We start from the raw sequence: 27,306 nt of genomic DNA on the forward strand, positions 1-27,306 counted from the left end.
CAGGCAAGCAAGCATGTGCAGGACAACATGCACTGTAACTCTCCGTTACTGTGTATTTGTCAAACCTGAAACAACACTAACCAGAGAAGTTACCAAGGAGGGAAAGATGCAGTCTATTTCCATGCAGCAGAAAAAAAGCCAGGAATGACGTGCTGAAATGCTCTCTGCTGTGTGCTGCCAGGGGATTTAATCAGCCGATTGCCAAAGAGATGTCAGTTCCCTGAAAGAGTGAGGACAACATGCCTTGCTGAGAAATGTACTCACAAGATTAAAATATCAGCTTCAGGACAAACCTAATATTGTCCCACAAGCAGTTGAAAATTTGGGCAAGAATGAACAGCCTCCGTCCTTAAAATGTGTCACTACATCATCACACCTTCCAAGCCAGCTCTCCATCTGCTCAGGTACCCCCAGCAAATTCAGGTACCACTAGAGACAACAGACTGAACACATCAGGCCAGGTCTACCAGCACTAGAAGCCAGCCAAGCAGGATCCCTTGACACAAAGTACCACCAATATTACTGGGATGGCTGTTGTGAACTGCTGTTTACACACAGACAGCAGAGAAAAGGTGTCCAAGCACAGAGCATACAGTGGCACCATGAGCGGGTGGTCTGTAATCATTATTGAAGGTCCAGGGGTGGCCGCCTTGTGTTAGAGCAGCGAGGAAGGAGAGAGATGAAGGAATCAGGCAAGCAGGAAAAAAAGGGAAGAGCTGAGGTGGGAACGTGACAGTCAGATGTGACTGTGGAGGAGGTAACAAGGAAAGGAGATGGAACAGGCAGCCAGTATGAAGTGTGTGTTTGCCACCCTCTGGGGTCAAAGCTGTATAGAAGAGCTTGTTACAAAGGTTGTGAGAGAGCAAGTGCCATGGTAACTTTGGGCTCAGCTGACTTTCTCCACACATCTCCATTTCTGAGCTTGTCAGGAGCTGGTGCCCTCAGCAGGAGGTGAGCACCTGGCTGTGCTAGCTGCATGCTTTTACTCCCAGGAGGGAGGTCCCACTAACCTCCACTTACCACCCGCTCCAGGGCTCTGTTACATCCTGCAGTCACTTTTACATTGCTGATGGCTTATTTTCTTGTTGCACAACTGTAAACCTTTCTCAGTCACTCCCTTTCCAGCTACCAGCTCCAGCTGGCAGTGCTGCTGGGTGAACCCCATGGCTGGTGCAGCATGGCAGCCCCTCCTCGCACAGCTCTGAGCCTCAAGATGTCATGCTCTGAACAAGCTGTATAGATGGAGGCTGTATCAAAATTGACTTTTCTAAAGAAATGAGCTGGTCTGGAAGCAGTCACTGGGCCTGGGGGTCTCCACTACATGCATCATGCTACTTGCCCAGAGGTCAGCTCTCAGCCAAGCTTGCCTCTGTGCACAAATTGACCCCCCTGCTGTCCACACTGCTCCTCCCACTCCCAACACCAGTAATTATACCCAGATTTTTAACCACTGCATCCCTCAATCGAGCCCAGCTGGTAGATGTTATGAAATGCCAGAAGTCCTAAACATGTGTGGGACATGGACACACCTCACCGGGGAGAAACCTGTGGTGGCAGCCAGGATGCTCTTCCCTGGCATGGAGAAGGAGCAAGGGCAGGCAGGATAAGTAAAGAGAGGGCAACAAAGAGCTGGGAAAGAAGGTGAAGAGATCACCTGTACTCTCCAGAGATGCATACCCGTGTTTCTCTGATTCTTCCTCCTCCTAAGGAGATAAGAGAAATCAAGTGTCTGTGACAGATGTTAGTCACGCTGCCTCACGTGCTACTGAAGGGTGCTCAGCAGTGCAGGGTGGGAGGGGGAGCAGAAAACTCTAGGCACGGTAAGAAAAAATTAACCACTTTGTCCCACTCCTCAGCTGGCAATTCCGACTTTTCCTTACCCGGTATAGGGCATTTTGACAAGCTCTCTCAGCTACCAAGTCCAGGCCAGCCCTCTTCTTGGAGGAGACTCTTGCTCTTATTTCTTTCTAGGCAGCATGGAGAAGGAAAAGGAGGAGGAGGAGGAGGAGGAGAGAGGAGAGAGGAAGGAGAAGAGCTGAGAGGCTACAGCGGCCTCCAGAGCAAAGAGGCAAAAGAGACATCAGTGCCAGGCCAGAGTCCCTCTTCCAGGGCATAAGATTGAATACATTTGCCACGTTGCAGAATGAGGAGAGAAATGTCACCTTCAGAGGTGATCTGACAATCACAAAAATAAATTACATAGAGGAGGGAAAAAAAAGAAAGAGATGAACATTTGTGAATATTCATGAGCAAGTCAAAACCTCCAAATTAACAAGGAAATTAATTTTCAAACTGATTAGGCTGCCAACTCCTTTTATTTAAATAAATCAACAATTGCCTTCATGTGACTCCTACTGAAAAATGCAGAGCTAATCCTGGCTCCTCCCAGAAGGAAGTTTTGTGCTGCCTGGGATGACCAATACCCCAGCACCTTCTGGGGACAGGCGGGCACTGCGGCTCCAGCCACCTGCCTCTCAGCCGCCAGGAGATTTTCCTTTGCCCACTGCTCCGGATGTTGCGGTTTCACAATCGCCCGAGCCAATCTAACCGCTGGCTGCTACAGTCGTGCTCTCCCTGGTCCCACCCTGTTACTCACGCTGTCTCTGAGAAGCTGTTCCAGCATGCCAAGCTGGCAGAAAACTCATTGCAACAATTAAAAAAAATATTTCTCCCAAGTTAGAGCACTGAAATGGCTCAGCCCAGTGAGCAACACCACAGGTGAGGAAGGTAAAAGCTAACCTGAATTGGGAGATGGGCTCAGTGCCAAACTTAGCCCTGCTACGAGTGGTGGAATGAAGTAGATGATATCTAAAGGTCTCTTTCCACCGAAATTGGAGTGTAAGGCAGGGCAGAGCTGCAACAGCCAGCTTGGCTTGGTGATCTTACGGGGTGTCTCCAATTTGGGGTGGGAGCGATCAGCCAGGTGGCAGTGCCTTCGTGTCTTCCCCAGGAACAGCCTCATGCCTTCTCCTGCACCATCACCAAGGCTCAAGGAACTGCCTGCTGCTTCGAGCACAGTAACTCAGGCTGCACAGCAACACACCAGGTAGTGCCAGCACATGGGAGACAGGAGGACACTGCCAGCCAAAACTTGGGTGGGTTGAATCTGTGAAATGGAATTCTAATGAGTGAGAACAAGGGTAAGTTGCAGCCCCCTCTGAGGTCAAGTTGTGAACAGTTATAAATTAAAAAATTAGTAGCTGGGCATGGTTATATGGAACCACTGGCTTGTAACTGTGGACTCCAGGAGAGTTACCCTGTTCCTCTCCATGCCTGGCCTCACTCTCCTGTTTTCTAACAGGACTTGCATGACTGAGATGGCCCAGTTTGCCGACCTAGCAGAAAAGCATCTCGCCACAAGTCTTTTCTGTTGAGTTAGCGTGACTAAGGTGTTTGGGCGGGGAAGCCCAATAGCCAGCACACTGGAGGGGGCAGGCAGGCACCGTCCCAGGTGGTGGCTGCGAGCCTTTGGGTCAACCCATCTGTAACAACTAAGCTGCCCCATCCAGCCCGGGCCGCCCCAGCAACCCCCTCCCACGCTGCCACCAGACGAGGCTCCAGCTGGGCCCCTCTGCTGCTGGGCCACGGGGCGCACCAGGTCGGCGAGCAGCCGGACCGAGGCGAAGGGCCCTCCGAAGGGCCTCGCCGGGGCGGGCAGGCAGGCAGGCAGGCAGGCAGGACAAGAGGAGCGGGCCGGGCAGGCACACCCCCACGCCTGCCCCCCTCAGCCAGGAGTCGCGGCGGGGCCACCGACACCTGCCCCGCCACGACGGGAGGGCGGCGGGCCAGGAGATGCTGAGGAGGGCGGTTGAATTATTCATGAGAGCTCATGAATATTCATCAGGACGGCTGCCTCTCCCCCCGGCCCCGCCCCGCGCACGTCACGCCGGGAAGGCCGCCTCGGCCGGAAGCGGGCTGGCGGCCGGGCTCGGGGACGCCGCGCGCCCGCCCCCGCCGGCACAGCCACTTCCGCCCTTCCTCCCGCCCGGGCTCCCCGCACGCCGGCACCCCCGCACTTCCGGTAAGCGCGCGCCCGCCTCCACCCGCCTCCACCCTCCTCCCTCCCCGCCGCCGCCGCTCCTGGTCCCCGCTTCCGGCGAGGCCGCCCCGCGGCGACCCCGCTGAGGGGAAACCTGCTCCGGGCTGGCGGCCGCCAAGCGAAGCCGCCGATGACGCCGTTCCGCTCCGGTTGGCGCCCCGGAAGAGCTGAGGCGCGCTCCGCCCCCTGACCCGGAAGCGACTCGCCGCTCCTCTTTCCGGTGAGGAGGCCGCTGCCGCCGCTGGAGTCGGGGTCGGGGTCGCCGCTGGGGGGTGGTGCCCGGTAATCTGCCGGGTGGCGGGTGTGGGGGCGAGGGGGTCCGGGGAAGCGGGACTTCCGGGGCCGCCAGCGATCCGGAAGCGGAAACGAAGGAGGGCTGTCTGTCTGTCCGCTCGCCCGCCCGCCCGCCCGTCCGTCCCTCCGTCCCGGTGTCGGGTGCAGAGCGCGCCCGGCGGCTCCGCGGGGGGAACCGCGCTGCGGGCCGGCCCCGCCCCGAGCCGCGGGGGGGCGACCGGGCGGCGCTGCCCGTCCTCGGCCGCCGCCGCCGTGTGCGCGCGGGGCCCCGCGGGGGGAGGTGGGTCCGCCCCTCCCCCCCCGCCCCCTCCCTCATCCCGGTCGGTCCCCGCGGGGAGCGCCCTCCCCCGCCCATGGCTGATCCCCCGGGGGCTGGACGTGGCCGGCGGGTCCGGGGGCCCCGCGTTGCGCCGCCCGCTGTCATGCAGGGCCCCGGGCGGCCCCGTAACCCTGGCGGTTTGTTTGCAGAGACGGCTCTGGAAGGAGGAGAAATGCAAGAGGAGGGAGAGTGAGAGGGGTAAGGAGCTCCTGGAGCTGCGTGAGTGACCCCCGCCCCTCGGGGCCGCGCTGTGGGGAATCGGGATGGGGTGGGATGGGCCGCAGGTCCCGGCGTTGGGGGCTCGAAGCCCCTTAAGCTTCAGGGTGCGAGAGAAGGGATTGACCGCCTGGAAGGCGCTGAGGTGCAGGATATATCCCTTGCCAGGCACCTGTTCCGGCAGAACCTCGGTCGGTTGGGGTGGAGGCTACACACATGTTGGGTAATGGCACCGAAGTTGTTCTAGCTCTGGTGTGTGGGTTTGGGATTCAGGACTTTGTCCGGCATGTTTGGGGTATTCCTGATGTGCATCCAGATGTGCTTGTTCTAAAGATGTAGTGGCGCTTGTACTTTTTGGTGCTTTTGAGCTTTGTGGAAGCATTTTTACTTTTGACCCAACGGCCTGCATGGCCTTCAGCATCCTTAGTATTTTGCAGCAATTAAGCCTACAAGCTCCGTGTTATTGAGCAAAAGGTCTGGGGCAGACATAAAACGACATTGTAAATCACACCCGAGTGTCGTATTCGGGGCCTTTTGTCAACTGAAAACTCCACCAAACAGAAAATAAAAGCTAGGTATCTGGAGAATAAAGAAAAACATATTAAAAATTCAACCTCTAAATACCTACATATCCAACCTTGATTGTGCCTTCCAGAAACACAGCCTCTACCTCACCGTGTACTTGCACGTGCTTTTATCTGTCTGTTTATGATTAAAGTGATGACCTGCAAAGAAGTATAAGCCCAGCACGTTAAGTATGTGATTCTGTGAAGTACTCTGAGATCTAAACTCCAGATTCCTTGTCCCTTGTGAGTTCGCTGGTTCACTCGGTTGTTTATTTGGTGTATGTACATTTGTGGTCTGTACATAGAAGGTGTTTTTGGTTTATATCAGGAGGGTACGTTGACATCTGTCTGATACTAGACTGGTGAATAGGAAGAAGGTCCCATCTCTGGCCTGTTTGTGGAAGCTGGGATGATGAAGGCACTGCAGTGGGAACATGCTGTGGTACAGGGTTGAAGCTCCAGCCCATGTCTGGTAGTTATAGAGCAATTGGAAGGGTTACGTGCAGAGTTCTGGTAAAGTAAGTGTAAGCAGTGTTAAAGTGGGGACTGTGAATAAGGGTGCATGTTTTCAGAATACCCTTTAGCCTGAAAGTGGGATAGGGGAGGGACAGCTGGGGGTCTTAGGGCAGTAGTTTGGTGGAGGAATCTTACCTTTGTTTTCTCCCTTTGGAAGACTGGCTTGCTAGTGAGATTGCATGAAAGCTTCAACTCTTACACCATTTCTCCTTTTCCTCCGTATTCTTATAACTTCATCACACTTCAGCCTTTCAAGCCAAAAGTTTTGAGGCCTGATGTCCGCCCAAGCGTGAAGTTTTGTGGATGGGGAGGTGGATTTGAAGGGTAATTAAAACAGTGTAGTCATCTTTTGAGAATCAATAAGAGCCTTATTTTGACTTGTGCACTTTGTAAATTGAGCAAACAAAAGTTAGGTGCTCTCTGAAGTTCTGGTGGAGGACTAGATGGGGACAGGCAGCCAGTGAGTGCCCTGGCCTGTGCTAGTCTGGATTTTAGAGTCTGGAAACGGAGTTGCCTTTCATTCCTTTTTAAATAAGAAAGCTGTTGTGAGATTTTTGTTTAAACTGGCATCCTTATGTTTAACTCCTGAAGTTTGTAGTTGAAGCCAAGGGAGTCTTGGCCCATTACAAAGTTTATTTGGAAAATGCATCTGATGAGACTTCATGTTTTTATGGAATCAGGTTACTTTGATGTTTTTGATGTGGAAGCTAAGCAAATAAGGGTTTACTTATTTTAAAAACAAACACAAACAAACCAAACGCCCAAAAAACCCGAAACCTGACGTTCCAAACAAAAAACCCCCTCTTGATTCGGGTGGTGTCCAGTTGCCAAGAACGTGTTATCTCTTCATGTGTGCCCATCCTGTGGAAGAAAAAAGTCATGTAATTAAGCGTTACAAACATAGAGCCTTGCTGTGGGCAGTGTACTTAATAATTAATTTCGCTCAGAAAAGAAAGCAGAGGAAGGAAGGTAAGAGTCTTGCTCCATCAGATTCTGATTGAATCACAGCAATGTAAATCCACAGTAATTCAGTCAGGCAACTAGCTGTCTGACTGCATGCCACTGATGCAAGGTAAATAATTCATCCTTAAGTGTGTTTATTGGTTGATTTGTAGTGAGTGTGTGAGGCAGGAATACTTGGCTTGGCTGTTGCGTGAACAATTCATAAATACAAAATTATCAGGTAATTTGGTTCATTTAAATACTGCTTCTCTACATAGAGGAAAAACTATCTTTGCATTTTGGCTCGCACGCAGCAATTCCACATGTATTTATTCTGCCCTAATATGTTTCTGGAAAGTGTTTCATGATACTTGGGGCATGCTCCTCAGCTTATCTGATGATTGAGATAGGCCCTTAAGAAACAATATTTACTTGTTAATTAGACTACTGCCACATCGTAACAAAAATAGGAGTGGGACAATTTGCAGGTAGCTGCATGAGAAACCTACAGTGCTTGCTTTGCTGAAGCAGCTTGCTCTGCCAGATGTTCTCTGAACATAGTTTTTATCACATGTATTTTACCTGCCAGTTTTGCTGTAGTTTTTCAGGAATAGGTGTATCTTTTGCTTCAGGAAATAGTATTTTGTTAATGTCTTTAGGTTTTGGGTAGCATTTTCACAAGTGTAACAAAGTTTGTCTGCTAATGTTATTACACAGAGGACTGCAAGAATTAGAAGGGAAAGGACTTCTTCAGCCAAGTGTTCCTAAAGAGATTATGCCTCTGTCTTCAGAGGGCTATCTTTTGGTGTCTAACTGGTCCTCTGACTGCATGGAGTGTTGAGAAAAAGCAGTGGGCACTTGGCTGGGGACAGAGTCATACAGAATCTTGTCACAAAGATGGGAATGAAATGGGCAATAGGGAGCTGTGACATGATCTCACTTGGAAACAGGGTATCTCAGGAGCAGAGTAGTCAGGTTATTTTCCTACTGCCTGGTCTCATTGGATGAGAGCAGAAGATCTTGTCTCTCAGGAATATTGAGTGATATTTCCGGGTTTCTTTTGAGGTTTGGGCTGGGGTGGGCAGAGCAGTGGGCAGCAGGAAGTTAGGAGCCTTAAGTTTGACTTCTTGGTCTGCTGTGGCTGTGTGTTATCTTGGGCAAGTCTGTTTCCCTCTTTCTGCCTGTCCTTCTTCCTGTGTAACATAATGCTAATGTCCCCTTGCTGCATCTGGGTCCTTAGTGTTGAGCTGGGGTGGGGGGACAGGCAAGGTCCAGAATTTTCACTGCTTGTGGGGTCAGACTGACAGTGCAAAAGGGTTTTCAGCTGTATTTGCCTGGTTGCAGATGCACAGATTTTGTAATTTATGCCACATATTTGGGTGGATGGTAATCGGGGAATTTTGGAGGTGTTCTGGGTCTGTAGTCAGTCCTTTATTTGCATGGAGGACTGTTGGGCAGGAGGCACTTGAGATGGGCCCAAGCCTGTGGGAATAGCAGCCACCTTTTTCCCCTGAAAATAATTTTTGGATTTGAGCAGATAGCTCAAAAGTGGGGAGAAGTTGCTTGAGTAAGACAGGGGAGATTTAAGGAACTGTCGCAGTGTTAGACTGAGTCAGTTCCATGTTGGAGTCTCTTTGGGTTTAATGTTCTTTTTGTGTGTGTGTCTGTCTGTCTGTCTTCCTTCTCCTCCATTCCTCTTCCCTTCCCCCTTCCTCTTCCCCCCTGTGCCCAGCTAGGATGGAAGAATCTCATTTCAACTCCTCCCCGTACTTCTGGCCAGCAGTGCCCACCGTCTCGGGACAGGTAAGATCTTTGTCTTCCAACCTATTACTCTGGTCTTGCTTCCTTTTAGAAGTTCTTGCATGATAAGTGTTTCTGTTGCATTCCTTGCTCAGCCAACTGCTGGGAGAAGCTGTAGCAGGGTATTCTAAAGGCCGTTCTTCCCACACGGTTTAGATTGAGAACACCATGTTTATTAACAAGATGAAGGAGCAGCTACTGCCCACGGAGAAGGGCTGCAGCCTGGCCCCCCCCCACTACCCTGCCTTGCTGACAGTACCCACCTCTGTGGCCCTACCCACTGGGATCTCCATGGACTCAGACACCAAGCCGGAGCAGCTGACGCCACACAGCCAAGCCCCTGTGACTCAGAACATCACCGTGGTACCAGTGCAGTCTGCTGGGCTCATGACAGCAGGTAGGGAACTCCAGAAACTTCAGCCACCCACTGGGTTGGGGGGACAAGGCATCCTAGAGAATCCTTTTTGGGCTGTAGGTTATTCCTAGCCTTCCAGATGGTATGGACTGCCTTGGCGTGGTTTCACTGTGAATCTCCAGGCACTCCACACATTCACCCTCTTTGGGGAAGTTTGACTTCCAGCAGTGGAGACTGGGAATGTGTTGGGGAGGGTAAGGTGCTTTTCTGTTTGCACTGTGGGCAAAAGTAGGTGTATAAAGCTTCTGTGGGGTAAGGAGGTTGGGCGTAATCAGAGATGTAATAACTGACTTCCTCCATCTTTCTTTGTTTGCAGGTCCTGGTCTGGTGATAACTTCCCCATCAGGTTCCCTGGTGACCACAGCCGCCTCTGCCCAAACCTTTCCCATCTCAGCTCCCATGATTGTCTCTGCGCTCCCCCCTGGCTCCCAGGCAGCCCTCCAGGTGGTTCCTGACCTGTCGAAGAAAGGGACAACCACCCTCTCCGAAGGTGGTGGGGGTGGCGGGGGTGGGGGAGTTGCCCCCAAACCACCCCGGGGCCGGAAGAAGAAACGATTGCAGGAGTCGGGGCTGCCGGAGATGAGCGACCCCTTTGTGCTGTCAAACGAGGATGATGAGGACCAGCACAAGGATGGCAAGACATACAGGTGGGGAGTGGGGTTAAACCTTGACTGCAACGTTGCATGGGGATGGGGGTGTATTTAACCCTTCAGAGGGTCATGTGGGGAAGAAGACATCTCTGCCTTTCCCCGTAGAGTCCCTGAGTAGAGAATCTTCCAGCTGCAGAGGGAGTTTTCTCTCTAGTCAAGAGTGTTTGCAATCTGGTGGGTTGACCCAAAACTAAGGATCTCCTTCTTAGTGGAGACAGCCTTGGTTTCCCAAATATACAGATGTTAATGTTACAGGTTAGTTAATGACCAGGATATTATGGAGGAAAAACTGTATCCTTGATGCCACAGCCAGGTAGTATGGCTGGTGTACAGCAAAATGCAGCTCTGAGAGCCCTTGTGTACCTGGGTGCTCCTGAATTAGGACTCCAGTCTGTCCAGTGTAAAGACTGCAAACTGGAGGCACAGAGCAGGAAGTGAACTGTGGTGATAGTGTTTGCTCCTGTTTGTGTTGCCCCTGGTGATCTCCTCCTATTTCAGCATTCCCAACAAAATATAAAAAAAGGTGCATTTCCGAATTAGGTATAAGGGTGTTTCTGAGCCCTAGAGGTATCAGATAAGAGGGGGGGAGAGTTCTGAGTCCTGAGGTTGGGTTTCTGAGCTTGGAGGGATGTGGCTTGAGTTTACAAGCAAGTGGTCAGAAAGGGAGAGATTAGCTAGGAGGAAATACTTAAACCAGAGGTTAAGGAGCGTGGGTGTTTTAGAGAAGGTGGGAACCGGACAGAGCAGGCAAGGGCTAGGTCAGAAATGTGGTGGTCTGTCTTAGTTAAGAAGCAGGAGCACGTAGGGGTGATTAAGCAGTAGGTTCTGAGGCACTGACTATTGATTAAGATCAATAAGAGGCAAAGTAGTAGCAGCCAGGTGGAAACAAATAGATGATCCCTAGATCTTCTCACTTTCCTACTATGTGCCCATGATTACCATCCTAGACTCTCTTTTTCTTTTTGTACAGATTTAGTTATGTTTCTGGAATTAAGTCAATATGAACACACAGAATCAGTGCATCCACCCCAGGCACTGTTTCGTTTTTAACTAAGCATTTGTTAAAATGTTTACATTTTTAAATCCATACAGTTAAATGGGTACAAAACCAGAGCCTGGATCAGCCTTTTTATTCTCTTACCCAATGTCCCAGTTCTTCCACTTTGAAAATATAATCAGCGTATGGTGCAGAGGGGTGGGAGTGTTAGGTAGCTTGCTATTTGTAATCCCACCATTTATTTTGGGCCTTAGCCACAATTCCACACTACTCAAGCTGCTTACAGTCTGGGTTGCTAATTAGGTTGTTAAATATGTATTTACAGGGGACACAATTGGCAGTGAATGCTAGAATTAAAGCTGAACCAAGGCTTTAATTATAGCTCCTTGTTTACTTGTAAGTTTGGAAAAAAATGCCCAAGACCAGGTGGAGTGACTCAGCAGAAACTTTATGAACACGCATAGTCTGTGTAACAGCTCATGAAGAAGACTTTGCAGGGAAAAAAACGAATGAGTTTATATGTAGGAACGTGTAATCAGGAAGATTTCCTGTCTTCATGTTTAGTCCGAGTGCGGTGCCTTTGCCTCTTCTTCAGCCCCCATCCCAAGCAGGCCTTCCTCTGAGCAGTGTAAGGTGCAAGATAGCTAAATTGGGATTTACTGAAGACCACCAAAGAGTACTTCTGCCCTCCTTGGGATCACCTCTTTTGCTGATGCTTCCTATTTGCAAGTTTGGAACTAAAAATGATTGTTGAGAAAACAAAGGAAAATGCTGTCTTCTCTTGGAGTTGTGGGAGAGAAAACCTTTGTTTCTCCATAATATGCCTATGAACAGACTGGCAAGTTAAAACTTTGAGAACTCCTGGGTTCCTTCTTTATTCTAGAGGATGATTTGGGTAGTTCCCATTACTAGAGTATGCAGACATCTACTAGCTAAATTAGGACTGTGGGTGAGGTTCATCTTCTCTTGCTCCATTCTCAGGCTGAAAGAGGAGTTGCTTATGGTATTCATATGTCTACATTTGTATGATTTCACTCATTCTTAGGATGATGCACTGAGGACAATCTAATCAGATACCTGGAAGGAATTGTACTATACTGATCAATGTGACAATTTTTTTTTTTAAATCTAATTTAAAATTTTTCTTCAAAATTTAAAAAAAAAAATACCCAGTTCCCAAAGCCTGGTATTATTTCGTCAAATTTAATTATTTTTTGGTTTTAATTTTCTTTGGGCTCTGTGAGCTCTCTTGTCCTGAGTGCCTGGGCAGGTGGCTACTTGCCATAATTCCTGACTCTTAGTGTGTTTGTGAAGACGGAGTAAGGCCTTGAATGGACAGCACAGCAAAGCAGACTTGGAATGAATTGGAGCACAAAGGTGATAGGCTTATTGCAGCTCATCCTATTCTTTACTGAATGTAGAGATTCCTGCTCCAGCTGTTTTGCTGCTGTATCATCTCTAGAAGCAAATTAGTAGTCTGCTGTGAAAATGGTGCCAGAATCTTTGTGACTAGGCTTTTCTTTGTAGGAAGAGTTATGAGGCTTTTGCTAATGATGGTGGTGCTTGCAGATCTTGGACATTTAGCCTTAGGATTAGTCTGGCATAGTCCTTGGTGCTTTGCTTCGTGCTATTAGAATTCTTGCACCTGCAGGGGACAGCATCTAACCCAGTCCTGTGAAACGTTTTCCTTCATGAGTAATGTCACCTCAGTCTTGTCTGGATTCATTGTCAGCTGGTTGTTAATCTTCCCTGACATCTTTGTAGAGTTTACTTTTTCTGTGGAAAATGCAATAGGCATCAAGAGTCTTTCTAGTAAGATGCTGGCAGTGTGAAGCAAGTGGCTTCTTCTCAGTACTTTAAAAGATGCTGAGGAAGAGAGAGGGAGCATAGGTCCTGGAGACAGTAGTATTGTTTCTTAGTACTGTTTTGGTACCTGTGCACTTTTAGAAGTTTGTAGTGTGGTGTGATCAGTGAACAAGGGTGATGAAGTGGTTCAGCCTCTCTGGACAGATCATCTGTTCTCTCTCTACAAACAGTTGTCTAAATAGTTTCTTCTTTGCAAGAGGAAGAGAGCTCTCTAAGTGTTGCTTGTTTCCAGTATTAAGTTTGCAAAGGCTAGGACGAGTACCAGTTTTTAGTCTGGAATGGTTTTGCAAGCTGTGCTTGGGAGCCTAGGATACCAACAGAAAGGTTGTAGGCTTGCCATCATACTTGCCTTGCCATCATACTGTAACCAACAAGCTCTCTATTCCCCAGCACTAGTTCTGAGTTTCCCTACTTTCATTAGGTTGTGGGAACAGCAAGGGGGGGGGGGGGGGGGAACAATAAGCAGCTGAGGGACATAGGAAGCTTCTGAGATGAATTCAGTGTGCAAAAGCGTACAGAAGGCTTAGCAAGAAACAGAGTTGAGCTGTAGAAGGGGAAGAAGCTGGATGGAGACCCCCTTTAGTGAGGAAATTAGGTACACAAGGGGAGCCAGTGGTTTGAATACTGCAGATGGGTGTGTTCTCAGACATGTCCCATTTTAAGCCTTTTTTTTTTTTCTGCCCTGTACTGGATTTAGCATTGGTGTTTGGTGAACTTCCCATGGTTTTGAATAGATTTGAAATCCGGTGGCTATGGCTTTTGTAAGCCACATACTTCTGTGAAAATATGATCAAATTTGGCCAAGTTGTAGGCTTGGAAAGAAAATCTCTTAAGCGTGCTCTGGGATGCTTTACAGTTTGGTAGTTAAAATATGCAAAGGTTATATCCTCTTCAGTGTTTCTTGAGTCTTGCGTGACTCCAGGCACTGACTAGGCTGTCTGTCTCCACAAGAGAGATACACTCTAACCTCTCAGTTTCTGTATGAGGCTGGACTACACGTGCACTCCATCTGCAGCGATAACCATCTAGACTATGGCTGAAGGGCCAAGCGTGCTTTTCCTTCAGTCACAACTGCTCCTCCTTCTGCTTCAGAAGGGAGTCTTCTGTGCCCAGTGTTGAGAGGAAACTCTCCACTCTGGTGGGTACACTGTGAGAAGAAACTGCTTGGTTCAAATGTAGTAGGGACAAGAAAGAGATATGGGCAGGGCCTAGAGCTGATAGTGTCCAGGAGGTCTAGAAGCTTGGTAGAGTAGAGATGGCAATCAGAAAGAAGCAGATACAAAATAGGGAATGTAGTAGAGGGTGTGATAGGAAGCCTATTTGCAAGGAAGAGATGGCACAGAGATAAGCTATGAAGGGCCAAGACTGAGGGGGGAAGGAAGAAAGAACCAGATCTGCTAGGGGCTGGAAAATGAGGAGATGCCTGGATTTAGCAGAACTGATGGGGACGAGAGCATGGGATGTGGACAAACAGAAGTGCAGGGAGAGGAAAGAAATGTTAGGTAGTTGAGGGAGTGAAATAGGTAAGAGCCACTGCAAGCAGAGGATGAAGAGTCTGGGGTGTGTGGGTAAAGAGCTTGGGCCTGGGTCTTGGTGTGGGAGGGAGGGGATTGCAACAGGCTAGAAGGCTGAGGGCAAAGGGGGAATTATGTTTGAAGAGTCAGGCAGAAAGTTTGACCACATTCCCTCCAAAGCCTAGAAATATTAAAGCCAGTATTTCTAAATTTCACCATGTCTCTGATGTCAGTACAAGAATGTGACCTCCTCTGGCAAAGAACCTCACCCCCCCTCTAAGGCGAGAAAGAGGTGACAAACTACCGTTGCTGTCATTTATCATCCTAGCTGCAGCGGCAGAGGTCTGTGCAGTGGATCTTAAGATTGCTGATGACCAACATGGGTGTCAGTGTGATGCCACATATTGGAATTTCTGTTTGCTTTTTTTAACAAGTAGTTCCGTGAGCAGCGGAACTAATGAAGCCTGGTTTCCAGCGGCTCTCTCCTGTGTGGATTCTCTGATGTCTAATCAAGGGTGAGCTTACTAGCCTTTCCCTCAGCAGGGGCCTCCAAGAGGGTGTCTCTCCTTTCCCCAGCTGCATATTTTTATGAAAGTTGTGGTGACTTTAAGATCCTTACCCCTTTTCCAAGTTTGGTTGAAATTAGCTTATGAACTTAAAACTCTTAAGGAAGACAGGTGCACATGCATATCCATATATACACACACAGTTCGTACACATAAGCTTTGCTTTGTATGTGAACACTGTGCTTGGAGGTTATAAAATGTCAGAATTAAGACACCACATGCCTCAGGATATAATAAGGTAAAAACTTGCATTATGATAAGTTCTCTTCCTTCTGCTGAGATTGCACACGCACACACACAGAGTTACACACTCTCAGTTCATCATAGTGCCAAGCAGAAGGAATTAACAGTTAAGGTTCTGCAGTCATGAGTTTTCACTTTAGCACATGTTACTTGCATGTCAATGGAATGAGTGTGTGCATGGGAATGAGGGGGGCAGTTACAGTTTCAACTGGGGAGAGAGAACTTTGAAACTATTCTGTTGAAGGTCTTATCTGATCACACCTTAATTTGGCCCTGTTGAGTCAATGCACTTTGATACCATCCTTGATTATGTGATTGTAGTTACTGTGTACATCACGACCCACTAGAGTCCTGCATGTTTACTCAGAGAACCTGAATGTTTTATTTAAAAAAATAATAATACATTGACAAGGGGTTGCAGAATTGGAAAGGATGTTTTGAGGAAGTCATTTGACTGCTAGTCTGAAGAACTCTAGGTTATGCTTGCCTCTGCAACAGATTTACTATGGTATCCTACAACCATGTGGCCTGCAGATAATCTTGCCTTGACGAGTGTGAAAATAGGAGTTAGGTCTAGTCTTCAGTGGATTTGCATTTGCCGCAGGCTAAAAATGGCCACAGTTATACTGAAATAATTAACATTTGTTGTTCCCAAAACTGTAATCTCCTCTCAAGTATCATTGAATAGTCCTCTGTTACATGTCAGACTCCGTTTTGCTTTGTGGAAGCATTGCATCTCCTAGCTGTAGAGTAGAAATCTATAGGAGCTATGATTTGAATATATATAATATGAATTTTCCTTTAAAGGAAAAAAAGTGGTCACAGGTATCAGTTTGGCCACTTGGAATTAGCAGGCATGTCTGTCTTCAATGTGTTTCACTCCTCTGTCTTTTGTCACTCCCTTTCCTTAGAAAAATTGAAACAGGGACACTGTGGGAATAGATGAGTGCTTATGGAGCACTGATACTTCTGTGGTGGGTACAACAGATGAGTGATTCTGCTTCATGAGGTTGGAATTGCATGTGGTCGATGAGGCTTGAGGCTGTACACATAGTGGTGATGAAAAAAACCTGAACACTTGCTTGTTAAGTATCTGTGCAACATAATAAGGTTGCAGTTTTGTGGAAACAGTCAATAAGGCTGTATCAGAATGCACCTGCATTTTAGAGCCAAATTATGGTGACATAGATGACCTTAATTTTGGTGTTTCCAGACTTGCTAATGCTTTCTCATGTGCCTTTTGTATTCTTTTAATTTTAGCTTTTGCATGTTACCACTATGCTAGGAAACACCTTGCTGTGTTTTATTGGTTTGTTGGTCTTCTGTGCTAATGGTGATTAAAAAAATGGTAAACAAGGTCTTAGGCCTGATGTTCAATGATTTGGAGGTCCGCAGAAAGTCATGGCTGATAACTTACAGATAGAAGAAATTCTGGTGGATAGCTACAAAAATCCAAACTTAACAGCGAAGCTTTATGTAGTTGTTAAATTGAAACTATTCAAGCAAAATGTATTTTAATACAGCCTCATGGAAGACTCAGCCTTTTGGGTAATACTGCGTGACTCCTCCAGCAGTCAGGGATTGAGGCCTAGGTGTTTGGGCACAGTGGAAAACAGTATCAGACAGAAGTGTCCTGTTGGATACTATTGAATGTCTTTGATCTGTAGGTAAGGAATATGAGGAAACGGTATCCTGGAAAGCAATGACTGCAAAAAAGACTTTCAGGAATTAAAGTGACATCATGTGAGCTCCCAGTGCGAGGCTGTGACAGAACAGGGTAAAACCAACTGTTGAAAGCATAAATGCTGGAGTCATTAAAAGAAGACAGGCAACTTGTAAAGCATGCTGAAATACCACAATTCTGGGTCTGGTATTTGTAAGATCATTTGGAAGAATGGACAAAATGTAGGAATGCCCTCAAATCTGAGAACTGGAAGAGTGCAATATGGTGAGAGCATTTAAAAACTTGCTGCCTTGCCAGGAGCGTATGCCTTATTAAGCCACCGAGTGACTGAAGGACTGTGGAAACAAGTTGACTAAAATCTCTGAGCGTAGCTGATAGATTTAAGAGTATACATGCCGGTAGGGTAAATTGGTAAATGGAAGAGTAATGTTAACTTTTGAATAGGAGTTGATGCTGGGTGTAGAAGTGTGAAAGCAAAGGTACAATTCATATGCTTTCATTTGGCATCTCATACTCGCTGGCTTTATTTAGGTCTTACCAGAGTTTTTGAGCTGTGTGTCATGGATGTTAGTTCTGTCTCCTTTCCCTTGCCTCTTACAAAATATTAGCAAGACAATGTTTAACTTCAGATTTAAAAAAAAAAAATCAGGGCATGCAAGGGTTAAATTAGCATTTATCACAAACTGTGCATCCATTATTATGCTCTGCTTGCATTAGTTACTTCATTAATTCTGCATTGCAAAGGCAGTACATTTCTTTCCTTGCTAAATGAACTGCTGAGTGACAGCCTAAACTTACCATCTAGTTTAACTTCAGACCTTCCTGATTTGATGATTTTTTTTTTTTAAACTTGTGATCTAACTTGTATTTGTAGCCTAACAGAAGGAGCAAGGACTCAATTAACTTGTAAGACTAATCTCAGTAGATACTAGGAATTTGGATTCTCAAAGCCATGTGAAAGCTTACATAGTTTTCACAACTGTGATACTGATTAATTAAGCACTTGATTGAAAAATGCTGTTAATCCACATTAGGAAAATTTTACTATGAGCTGGTATTTCAGATGGTATTTTATCTCATAACAGCATCTGATGAATGAGGCGGAACATTCGATGAAAAGTGGAAAAAAAAATGGCCCTGTGTGCCACAGAGTTGTAGTCTAGTTGCTATAAGCATCATTTTGTTTATGACTCATCGTGATGATTTTCATATGGGAGCAGAATTAGAATTGTACATCCACCTTTTACTGGCATTTCATGATTTTTTTGAGGGTGTTTCTGTCTAACATGAACATTCTCTGAATGTCTCACTTTATTTCCCTGCAGATTCCCTGTAAAAAGAAAGGATTATAAACATTGGAAAGGGTTACTTCTGATCTCTGGCATATGGCTGGATACTAAATTAACTATTTATATGAACCTCTGTGTTATTAAGAATATGTTCTCCTAGGCTGTCTAAATTTGCAGAGCCATAACAAGCAGCTGTAGGGAAGTTGTGTCACACTGTCAATGGGAATGCTGCAGTCATTTCTGTTACTTGCTCCCAGAAAGAATACAATGAAAGTGGTGGTAGTTTAGAAGCACAGTGGGGAGAAAAGATTAAAAATGGATATTAAACAGAGGGGAAAAAAAATCAATTATTCCATATAGCATTTTGTTCATGCTTAGCAAGGAGCACTCCGAACTTTTCCTCTCCCCAGCCAGGAGAGTTTCACTGAAGTACAATACTGAAACGCTGCTGGTGTCAGATGCAATGTTCTCATTATCCATATAGATTTAACATTTTTTGGATCCATATTTGCCCACTAGAGGGCTGATTGCATCTTCCCCTTTAATATTTGATGTTGTCTGAGGCAGAATGCAAAGCCCTTAATTAAATGGATCATTTGTTCGCTTGAAAATGCCTGATACCACACAATACAAAACTCTCTGAAATGCAGCTTTCTGCTGTATTCCAGGGGGTTTTTTTAACTCCTCAGGCTCATGAATTTGTTAATGCTACATAACATTCTTGCTCTCTCAGGGCTGATGCTAATTAGATGATTGGAAAATGAGTCCTTGCAAGACTTTCTTTTTAAATGTTGTTTGAAAAACAATACTGGAATGTCTATGGCTGCTAAATTCAGACAAGAGGGGTTGGGGGGCGGAGAGGGGGATGTTTTTGCTAACAGTCAGATTTATCTTCCATTTTTATGCAAGTGCCAGGGAGGTTTTGAGATACCTTCTTCACAATTTTATTTTGAAAATGGAAAAGGACGTTCAGTCTGTTTCTCTTCATTAAAGTTTATTTTAAGGAATTTCTGACCTGAAGGAGATACCTGACAAAGCAAATAACTTCCGTGCATTCTTTACTTATGGAAAACCAAGTAGATGACTTTGTGGCACTACAGATTTAATGCATGGGGCTACTTAGACTTGATGACATAGTAAAGCTCATGAATTTTTCAGAACAGAATAGGCTGTTTAAAATATATAGTCACGTGTACAGCACAGAAGAGGTTAGAGCCCAGCATTGTATTTAAGCTAGAACCAAACTTTTAGAAAGAAATTTCTCTCAGAAAGGTAGCTGGATTCTCAAAATATTGATGTAGGAGCCAAGTAATTTGAGACCATACTATATCCTCCAAGCATTGTTTCAGAGATGCATTCTCATGATTGGAAAGATCCTATTTCCTCTTGGATTTTTTAACTTGTACTGTCAATTATTGCTTCTCATTATACCTTTCTTTGCTCATAAAACAAGCCCCTAGTAATTGATATCTTTCTCCCTACACAGATTTATATGGGTATTGACCAAGCTATCTTCTAAGCTTTTCTGCAAACCTAGATAGACTGGGCTCAGGGAATCTTTACTGCAAAGCCAATTTTCCACATGCCATCATTCTTTAAGTTTGATGAACTTGTCTGAGTTTCTCAATAATTGTTGACTACATGGGCTTCAGAATTAGATGTGCTGTTGCAAGAATAGTCGCACCATTCCTGTTTACAAAAATGATACCTGCTATTCCCCTTTGGTTTGGTTAGCCATATTAGCACAGCATCGCACTGGGAGCTTGTTCTCAATTGAATGGTTCCTTATCAGAGGACTGATATTGTGGAACAGAGTTCAATTGAGTAATGGAAGTAAGCATCTACTGAGAAGGAGCTTGATAAAAGTCATGCATGGGATTATGCTGTAATTGCTTGCATTAGCAGGAAACTGGACTTGCCGACTCAGAGGTATTTTTCAGTTCAGTATTCTCCTCAAAGTTCTTTCTAGCATTGCTGCTTTCAAGGATGCAATCCTCATCCTGTAAGTATGACTCGATGACTGCAAAATACATATGCCTAGCTTTAAACAGTTTGGAAAGTCTGGAACAGACTGCACAAATGTTTGGAGGTAGTTGGGTTTATAAACCAAGAGCTACTTTTTTAAAAAGATGATTCTGATGTTCCTTTTTACTCCTCGTATCTCTAATAGACCTAGGGATAAACAGCCAAATTGCTTCTGTTTGTTGATTCCAGAAGGGACTGGGGGGTGTGTGTGAGGGGGGATTTATGTAAGGATGTATTTAGCTTGCATTTTCTGTTAGGGTTTGCAATTAAAGTGGATTAAGAGAAAGATGAAGGTAGGAAACATGGAAACAACTATTAGAGATGATAATGAATGCAAAAGAGCAGTGATGGAGAGGAAAAAGTGTTACGGCAGATGCGTGGTAGAGTGCTAGGGAGGCATGGCTTCCAAGTAAAGGGCTTAAAATCAAGCTGTGGCTTGGAAGGGCCTGTGGAGGTTAAGGTAGGTGCTGGATAAATATTGTCCACATTACATATGCTAAACAGACTGCACACTTCATAAAGCTTGTGGTTCCAACATAAATAGTCACAATAGTAGCTGTAATGAAGTATCCTCCTGGGAGGAGATGGGTATGGGGAAGAGCAGGATCAACTCTCTGTGGCTTGGTAATACCTGTAGAGACTTGTGTCACTGAGCAGTTTTGTAAACACTCGTAAAATGTGAGGAAATTCCCAGACAAAAACATGTCAACTTGATGTGAAGGTTGAATTCTGGTTAGCCAGACTTCTTCTGGGTGGCATTTTTTCTCTCAAATGTGACCCTGAAAGTTCCAAGTGCAGGTTCAATTTTGTCTTGCTTAATTGAAAAGTCTGCAAATGGAAAAACTAAGTTCAAAGAAACCTTAACTCTGCCCCTTGGTTGGCACACATTTGAAAAAAAAAAAAAAAAAGTCCAGTAACTTGGATGCAGCTTCTATCTCTGTCAAATTATCAACCACAAAAGATTTTACCATCTTGAATTGTAAAACAGTGCAAGCTTCTCTTAACAGCCTGGTGTCATGATGGAGGAACATTTTTAACAGCAGCATCCATAGTAGGTAGATGCCAACTGCTTCTTCCTCTTCAAAGAGTCTGTGTGTTACCAAATACGTTTCTGATCATTATGGGAACAGATGGATCCAAACTCCTAGACAAAACATTTTGCATCACATCAGTAAGGTTGAAATGATGAAAGCCCATTAGACCAATGAGATGCCACATTTGATATCCAGAGTACCTTTGTGAGAACCGCTAGGAAAGCAGCACTGTTGTTGTTCTCAGCATTTTGTATTCTAAATACTCGAGTATCTTCTCTGAAAATGGGAGCAGAGTTAAGTGGGTTTGGTCATAACTGCTTTTGCAGACTGTGCAGTACATGGAATTAACTTTTATCATGAAGATGAACTTTAACCTGGGATTTCCAGGTTTTCCAACCGTTTTTTGACTGAAATAAATTATAGATGAACAAAGTGGTTTTTGTCTGGGAATTATTATGCCTGTCCCCTTCAGATTGCATTTGGAAAACTTCTGAAGCACTGCCCTGTCTCCCTTTTAAGCCTAATAAATTAACCTCTTTAATTCTTCCAAGACCTTTACTTGTCTGGCTGCAAGTTACCGTTTGGTCTCTTCTGCCAGTTCCTAGCTTAAGTTTGTCCCCCTGGGACTGGAGTACTTGCAGCTGAGCACAGTGTCCCCGGGTGAAGCCTCCCCAGAGCCACCTAGTGAGAAAAAGTCCCTTCTTCACTCAGTGTGGAAGACCCCATCCAGTTAGAGTTGATACCTATTGGGGCTTGCCCCTGTATGACGCTGTCTCTTCCCCTCGCCCCGGTCCCAGGTGCCGGATGTGTTCGCTGACCTTCTACTCCAAGTCGGAGATGCAGATCCACTCCAAGTCCCATACGGAGACAAAGCCACACAAGTGTCCTCACTGCTCCAAGAGCTTCGCCAACAGCTCCTACCTGGCCCAGCACATTCGCATCCACTCAGGGGCCAAGCCCTACACGTGCAGCTACTGCCAGAAGGCCTTCCGCCAGCTCTCCCACCTGCAGCAGCACACACGGTAAGGGCCAGAGGAGGTTGGGCGCCCTCCACACTGCATGTTGCCGTCTCATCCCAGCATGCTGTGAGCACCCTCAGTGGGCGACTGCCTGGGGAGACCTCGCTGTTTTCTGCAGGCTGGTCAGGTCTTGTACACAATAAACCAGCAGCAGCGGTATCCGACACGTGAGACTTGTCGCTTGCTGTGAGGGGCTGGGTGTGCACAGAGGTTAGCACTGCTCACCCTAAGGGGCATCTGCAATGGAGTGATGCTTTCTGACAGGAGGTAGGGCTGGTTGTGTCAGAGTGAGAGCAGAGTGGGTGTAACAGGAGAACTGTTCCCTGTCACCCCAGCGTAGTTCTGCCAAACGTCTCAGTCCAGGCTTGCAGCCCCCCTGCTATTTCAGCCGTAGGCTTCCCACACACAGCTCTGCCAATGCCCCTCAGTCCAAACTCTATAGTTCCTCTCTCTGGATCCTCCCCCGGTGCGGACAGACCATGGTCTCTTGAATCCAAGGGGAGCACGGTTTGAGACAGAGTGAGCTCGTGCCGTGTTTGGAGTTCCTCCGTGTAGCAGATAGAGTGGTGCTGTCCCACCCCCTTTGTGCCCTCATTCCATCAGCACTAGCCAGATGGTGGTCATGTCCAACTGCTGCTGCTCCTCCTCCTCTTCGGCAGGATCCACTCCAAGCTCCACACGGCGATTGTCAAGCCGCACAAGTGTCCTCACTGCTCCAAGAGCTTCGCCAACACATCCTACCTGGCCCAGCACCTCCGCATCCACTCGGGGGCCAAGCCCTACACCTGCCGCTACTGCCAGAAGGCCTTCCGCCAGCTCTCCCACCTGCAGCAGCACACACGGTAAGGGCCAGAGGAGGCTGGGGGCCTGGCCCTGGCCCCCCCGCGCTGCCGGCATGCACCTGTGGAGCACGCGCGCCAAGCATGCGGGGGGCGGGCGGGGAACGCGGCCGGCTGCACCCTTGGAAGGAGGTGACCCCAACCAGAGTGGACGGAGTGGAGGCTGCGCAGGAGACACTGACCACGTCAGGGCTGAGGTGGGCACGTGCTGTCCCTGGGGATCCTTGGTCTTGCACCGTGGGGGGCACAGAGAGAGAGAGCGATAGAGAGAGGCATTGGCCGTAGGGGATCCCAGCCTGGCACCATGGGGGTTGGACTGAGTGTGTGGAAGCTTCTCCTGGCATTGCAGGGGGACAGGGACAGATAAAACGCTGTAGGTCATCTCAGCCTGATAATGCAAAGGGAAAAGTGTTGGAGTGTCTATCCTGAGAAGGAACAGAGCTGCTTTCTTGGTACTGTGGAAGCAAGAGAACAGACTCCTCTTGGTCATGTGGGACTCCTGGGCGTGAAGCAGGGAGCCTGCACCTCCAGACCTCTTCCCAACCCATTTTCAGGTGGCCCACATGCCAAGCTGGCCAGGCATTCACAAGCTCTTGCTCCTCAGTCCTAGTCACTCTCAAATCTACTTGACTGCCTATCTTGTTTAGCTTCTAGCTGGACACAGGAGCTGGGCAGAGCTCTTTCTGTCCAGATAGAACAACATATGGAGACAACATCATCCCCCTTCCCTGCTCTCCTGAGCAGCTGTGAGATTTGATCCCAGCATCAGGCCCTGGCAGTCTGTCCTGCCTGCCTGCTCACTGCCTCCCATTTGTGCTCTTCCTCCTCGACAGCATCCACACCGGGGACCGACCCTACAAATGTGCTCACCCTGGGTGTGAAAAGGCTTTCACCCAGCTTTCCAACCTGCAGGTAAGGGGCTGAGCTTGTCCTGCTCACCAGTGGGGGTGGTGAGGGCAGCTGTCAAGTGGGAGGAGAGGCTCCTTGCCGGTGGTGGAGGAGATGGAGAAACTGGTGCAGCTGGGAGGAAAGTGAAAGAATACAGAAAAGCTGTTGAAGCCCTGGGTGGGGGAGAGATTCCTGGCTTTTGTGGTACTAGTGACCCAAAGAAGTCGTATCTTGTAAAATTGTAAACTTGACTTGAAAGCGGTGAGGCCTCAGTAAAGGTACTCCCATCTGTTCTGCAGTTTTCTAACTTAGCTGGAGCAAGAGGTTTTGTTTGTTTTACAATGAAATGGAGGGCATAAGTGTAGGGATTTAGGGAAGCAGAGGTGGTGTGTCCTGTTACAGTATCCCGGAGGAGGGGAACTGGGGAACTGAGGGAACTGGGTGGGTTTAGTCTGCAGAAGAGGAGGCTGAGGGAAGACCCAGTGCTGAGGGATCTGGTGGAGTTGGGAATGGTCAGTGTGAGGTTAATGGTTGGACTGGATGATCTTCAAGGTCTTTTCCAACCGAGATGATTCTGTGAGCTGCAGGGTGTGCCAAAAGGCAAAGAGCTGTAAATGCCTGTGAGTAGCTAAAGCAGATCCTGCCCTGAAGGGCAGTGACAGATGCAGGGGGAGCAAATGTCTAGGGAGGCAGAAGAGGAGAGAAAAGGAAAAGACTGAGAAAGAGTTGCGTCGAGACTGAGAAGATGGGGGTCACGGGGAGTTAGGAGACTGCGCTTTTCAAATGCCTAGTATGCTTGAGAAAAAAGAGGGTCTCTGTGGGAAAGATGTGATGGGCTGGAGCCCAGCATACCTCCCACAGCAGGTGGGGTGGGGGGTCCAAGGGAGTTTGTGGCCTGTCTGGAAGCGGGTGTTGGAGGTAAAGCCTCTTCTAGTACTAATCCTTGCTTCCTTCCCTGCGCTTGTTTTCTGTTCCTCCACCCTGCTACCACCTCCCAGTCCCACAGACGTCAGCATAACAAAGACAAACCTTTCAAGTGCCACAACTGCCACCGTGCATACACGGATGCTGCCTCGTTGGAGGTACACCTGGCTACACACACGGTGAAACACGCCAAGGTCTACACCTGCTCCATCTGCAGCCGGGCCTACACTTCGGTGAGTGCTGCCCTGGGGGTTAGCAGAGACGGACACGCTTCCCAGGGAGTAGCTCCTCCAGATCTTAACGGGAGCAGCCCCCTGAGCTGTCATGTCTCTCCCCGCTGGCTTTGGCTTTTGCGGATGTCTCTCCTCTGACACCATTCTTCCTGTTGCAGGAGACGTACCTGATGAAGCACATGCGGAAACACAACATCCCTGACCCCCAGCAGCAGGTGGTTCAGGCGCAAGCCCAGGCCTCTCAGCAGCAGCAGCACTTCCAGCCGCAGGGTGGGGGGGCAGCAGGGGGCCCTTCTGGAGACACTAACCAACCCAACCCTCCCCCCCAGTGCTCCTTTGACCTGACTCCTTACAAGACTTCAGAGCATCACAAGGACATCTGCCTCACTGTCAGCACCAGCGCCATCCAAGTGGAGCACCTCTCCAGCTCCTAGAGAGACCTCAACCCAGGGAGCAGAAAGCCTCTTGTGCATAGCCTGCGCCCAGGGGCACTGCTTGTGCAGCGGCCCTCCTCGTGCAACAGTCTCCGGCCTCTCCTCCTGCAACAGCCTCTTCTGGCCGTGTAACCCTGTTCATGGCAGCCCCTTGAACAACAGCCTGTCTCAAGGGGGTGCTCCTTCTGTGCAACAGCCTGCCTGGTAGGAGGATGCTTCCTTGTGCAAGAGCCCCTTTCCTGTGCTGGGATCACTTCCTCATGCAAGAGCCCCTCCTTTCAAACCCAAAGAAAGGCCCCCATTTTGCCTTCTCTCTCACTGTAGGATGCGTATGAAGGGGGGGGTGTGTGTCGAGACATGCATGGTGGATGGGATGGAGAGACGGTCCTTGTATGTACAGGGGCTCGGACACATGCTTTCAGCAGGCCACAGAAGAATGTGGCAGGGTTCACAGCTGGATGGGATTCTTTGAGGATTTCCTTGAGTGTCTAAGAGAGAAATATCCATTCCTGTCCCTCCTGCTTGTGAAAGGGAGGAGGGGTAGCTTGTCCTGCCCCAGGGACTGGATGGGAGAAACCTTCTCCCCGGTGGAAGGTGAGACCGGTGAGGGGGGAGAGATGAGGCATGTTCTCTGGGCTGGACAGGTGCCTGCACTGCCCAAGGGCTGTGGAGTATTGCACTCTTTCTCCTCCCCTGGTGGAGAGCAATAGAGAGGAGTCTGTCTGAACTGGCTGCTGCCTCTCTGTCCCAGCTGTCTGAGCAGCACGATGGCCAAGGCTCTGTAGGAATGTGGGTTCCTGCTCATTGCTCTTCCTGCCTGTTGCGGATGATGTCCTAGCAGCTTGTACTCCTCCTCCTCTCCCTCCTGCTTCCCACCCCCCCCTCCCCTCCTCAGAAAAGCCTGCAGGCATCAACAGCAAACCAAAAAGCAACCGGAGGGAGGGTAAGAGACTGCCAAAATAATCATCACCCTTCTTTCTACTCCCTTTCCCGAAAGGCGGAACAACAGCAGTTCTGACTCTCACATGCCTGTCCTGCCCCTGTTTTCCCAAAGGGAAGGAGGAGGAGGAATAGACCAGTCTTTTCAAGGAGCCGGCAGAAGGCAGGGAAAGGCTAGCTTCTCCTGCTCACCTCCCGGCAGAGTGCTCTCCCAGGATCCCTCTTGCCAAGACGGGCTGGACTCACATGGCAATGGTGGCCTCTTCTGGACCCTGGTCATGGGAGAGAATCCCCAAAAGGTGGACAGTGGAGAGAAGGGGATGAAGATCCCCACAGAGAGACCAATCTAATGAGAAGGGGGAGCCAACAAGAATAAACTGAAGGCCCCTTGAATTTATATATATATATATATATAAATATCTATTCCCTACCCCTGGCCCGCTCTGTCCTTGCTGTAACTGTTTCTATCTCTGTGTTTATAAAACGCATTATCCTGGCGAATTTTTATTTTCAATCTTTGTTTGTTCTTCCCTTTCTCTTCGTCTTCGATTCTCCTTCCCCCCCCCCCTTTTTTTTTATTGGTCCACATGACTGCTAGTCTTGTGTGTCACTTGTTAGTTTCTTTGGATCATGGAGGCTGACTCAGAAAAGAATGAGAAGGCAAGGGAAAAAGCACGTATTGTTGGGATTTAAAATCAATCACCCAGCCAAAGCCTATAGAATCCCAGACTTCTGTATGAACAACAATTAGGGGCTCCTTTTTTTTTTTTTTTTTTTTTAAACCACCTTGTATAGAAATAAATTGGTGTAAAAGGTTCCTTGAAGGTGCTGCTGTGAGCACCGTGCCCCTGTGACGTGTGTTCCTTCCCCCTGCCCCAGACCACTGCACGAGCATCTTGCCGCTGGGAGTCCTGAGCGGCTGTGCGGGCAGACGTGAAGGTAGCACATTCCTGCCTTGGGGCAGCCTTGCGATTCGCGGAGGGAAAGCGAGGAGCCCTGCCCTCTGTGCTCTACACCGGTGGAGCCTGTGGCAGAAACTTTTTCTTTGCATTTAG

At 48.0% G+C, this 27,306-nt stretch overlaps 1 protein-coding gene across 17 annotated transcripts; it reads left to right on the forward strand.

Annotated features, from left to right (window-relative positions):
* Positions 1-3,779: 3,779 nt before the first annotated feature.
* ZNF384 (zinc finger protein 384) lies at positions 3,780-27,012 on the forward strand. 17 transcript variants are annotated; one of them, XM_074896124.1, is made up of 11 exons: positions 3,781-4,021; positions 4,802-4,871; positions 8,625-8,695; positions 8,849-9,089; positions 9,424-9,754; positions 14,572-14,649; positions 21,773-21,997; positions 22,654-22,836; positions 23,667-23,745; positions 24,720-24,878; positions 25,037-27,012. In XM_074896124.1, the coding sequence occupies exons 1-11, from the start codon at positions 3,830-3,832 to the stop codon at positions 25,310-25,312; spliced, it is 1,905 nt and encodes a 634-aa protein (XP_074752225.1). In that variant the 5' UTR covers positions 3,781-3,829; the 3' UTR covers positions 25,313-27,012. The 17 variants fall into 17 exon arrangements, with proteins under 17 accessions (XP_074752252.1, XP_074752225.1, XP_074752234.1 ...); XM_074896133.1 differs by having other exon boundaries at positions 3,782-4,021; positions 4,802-4,850; XM_074896189.1 differs by lacking the exon at positions 3,781-4,021 and adding an exon at positions 4,054-4,259 and having other exon boundaries at positions 4,802-4,850.
* The last annotated feature ends 294 nt before the right edge of the window (positions 27,013-27,306 follow it).

This window comes from Athene noctua, chromosome 1 (genome assembly GCF_965140245.1).
Source record: "Athene noctua chromosome 1, bAthNoc1.hap1.1, whole genome shotgun sequence".
Taxonomy (NCBI): Eukaryota; Metazoa; Chordata; class Aves; order Strigiformes; family Strigidae; genus Athene; species Athene noctua.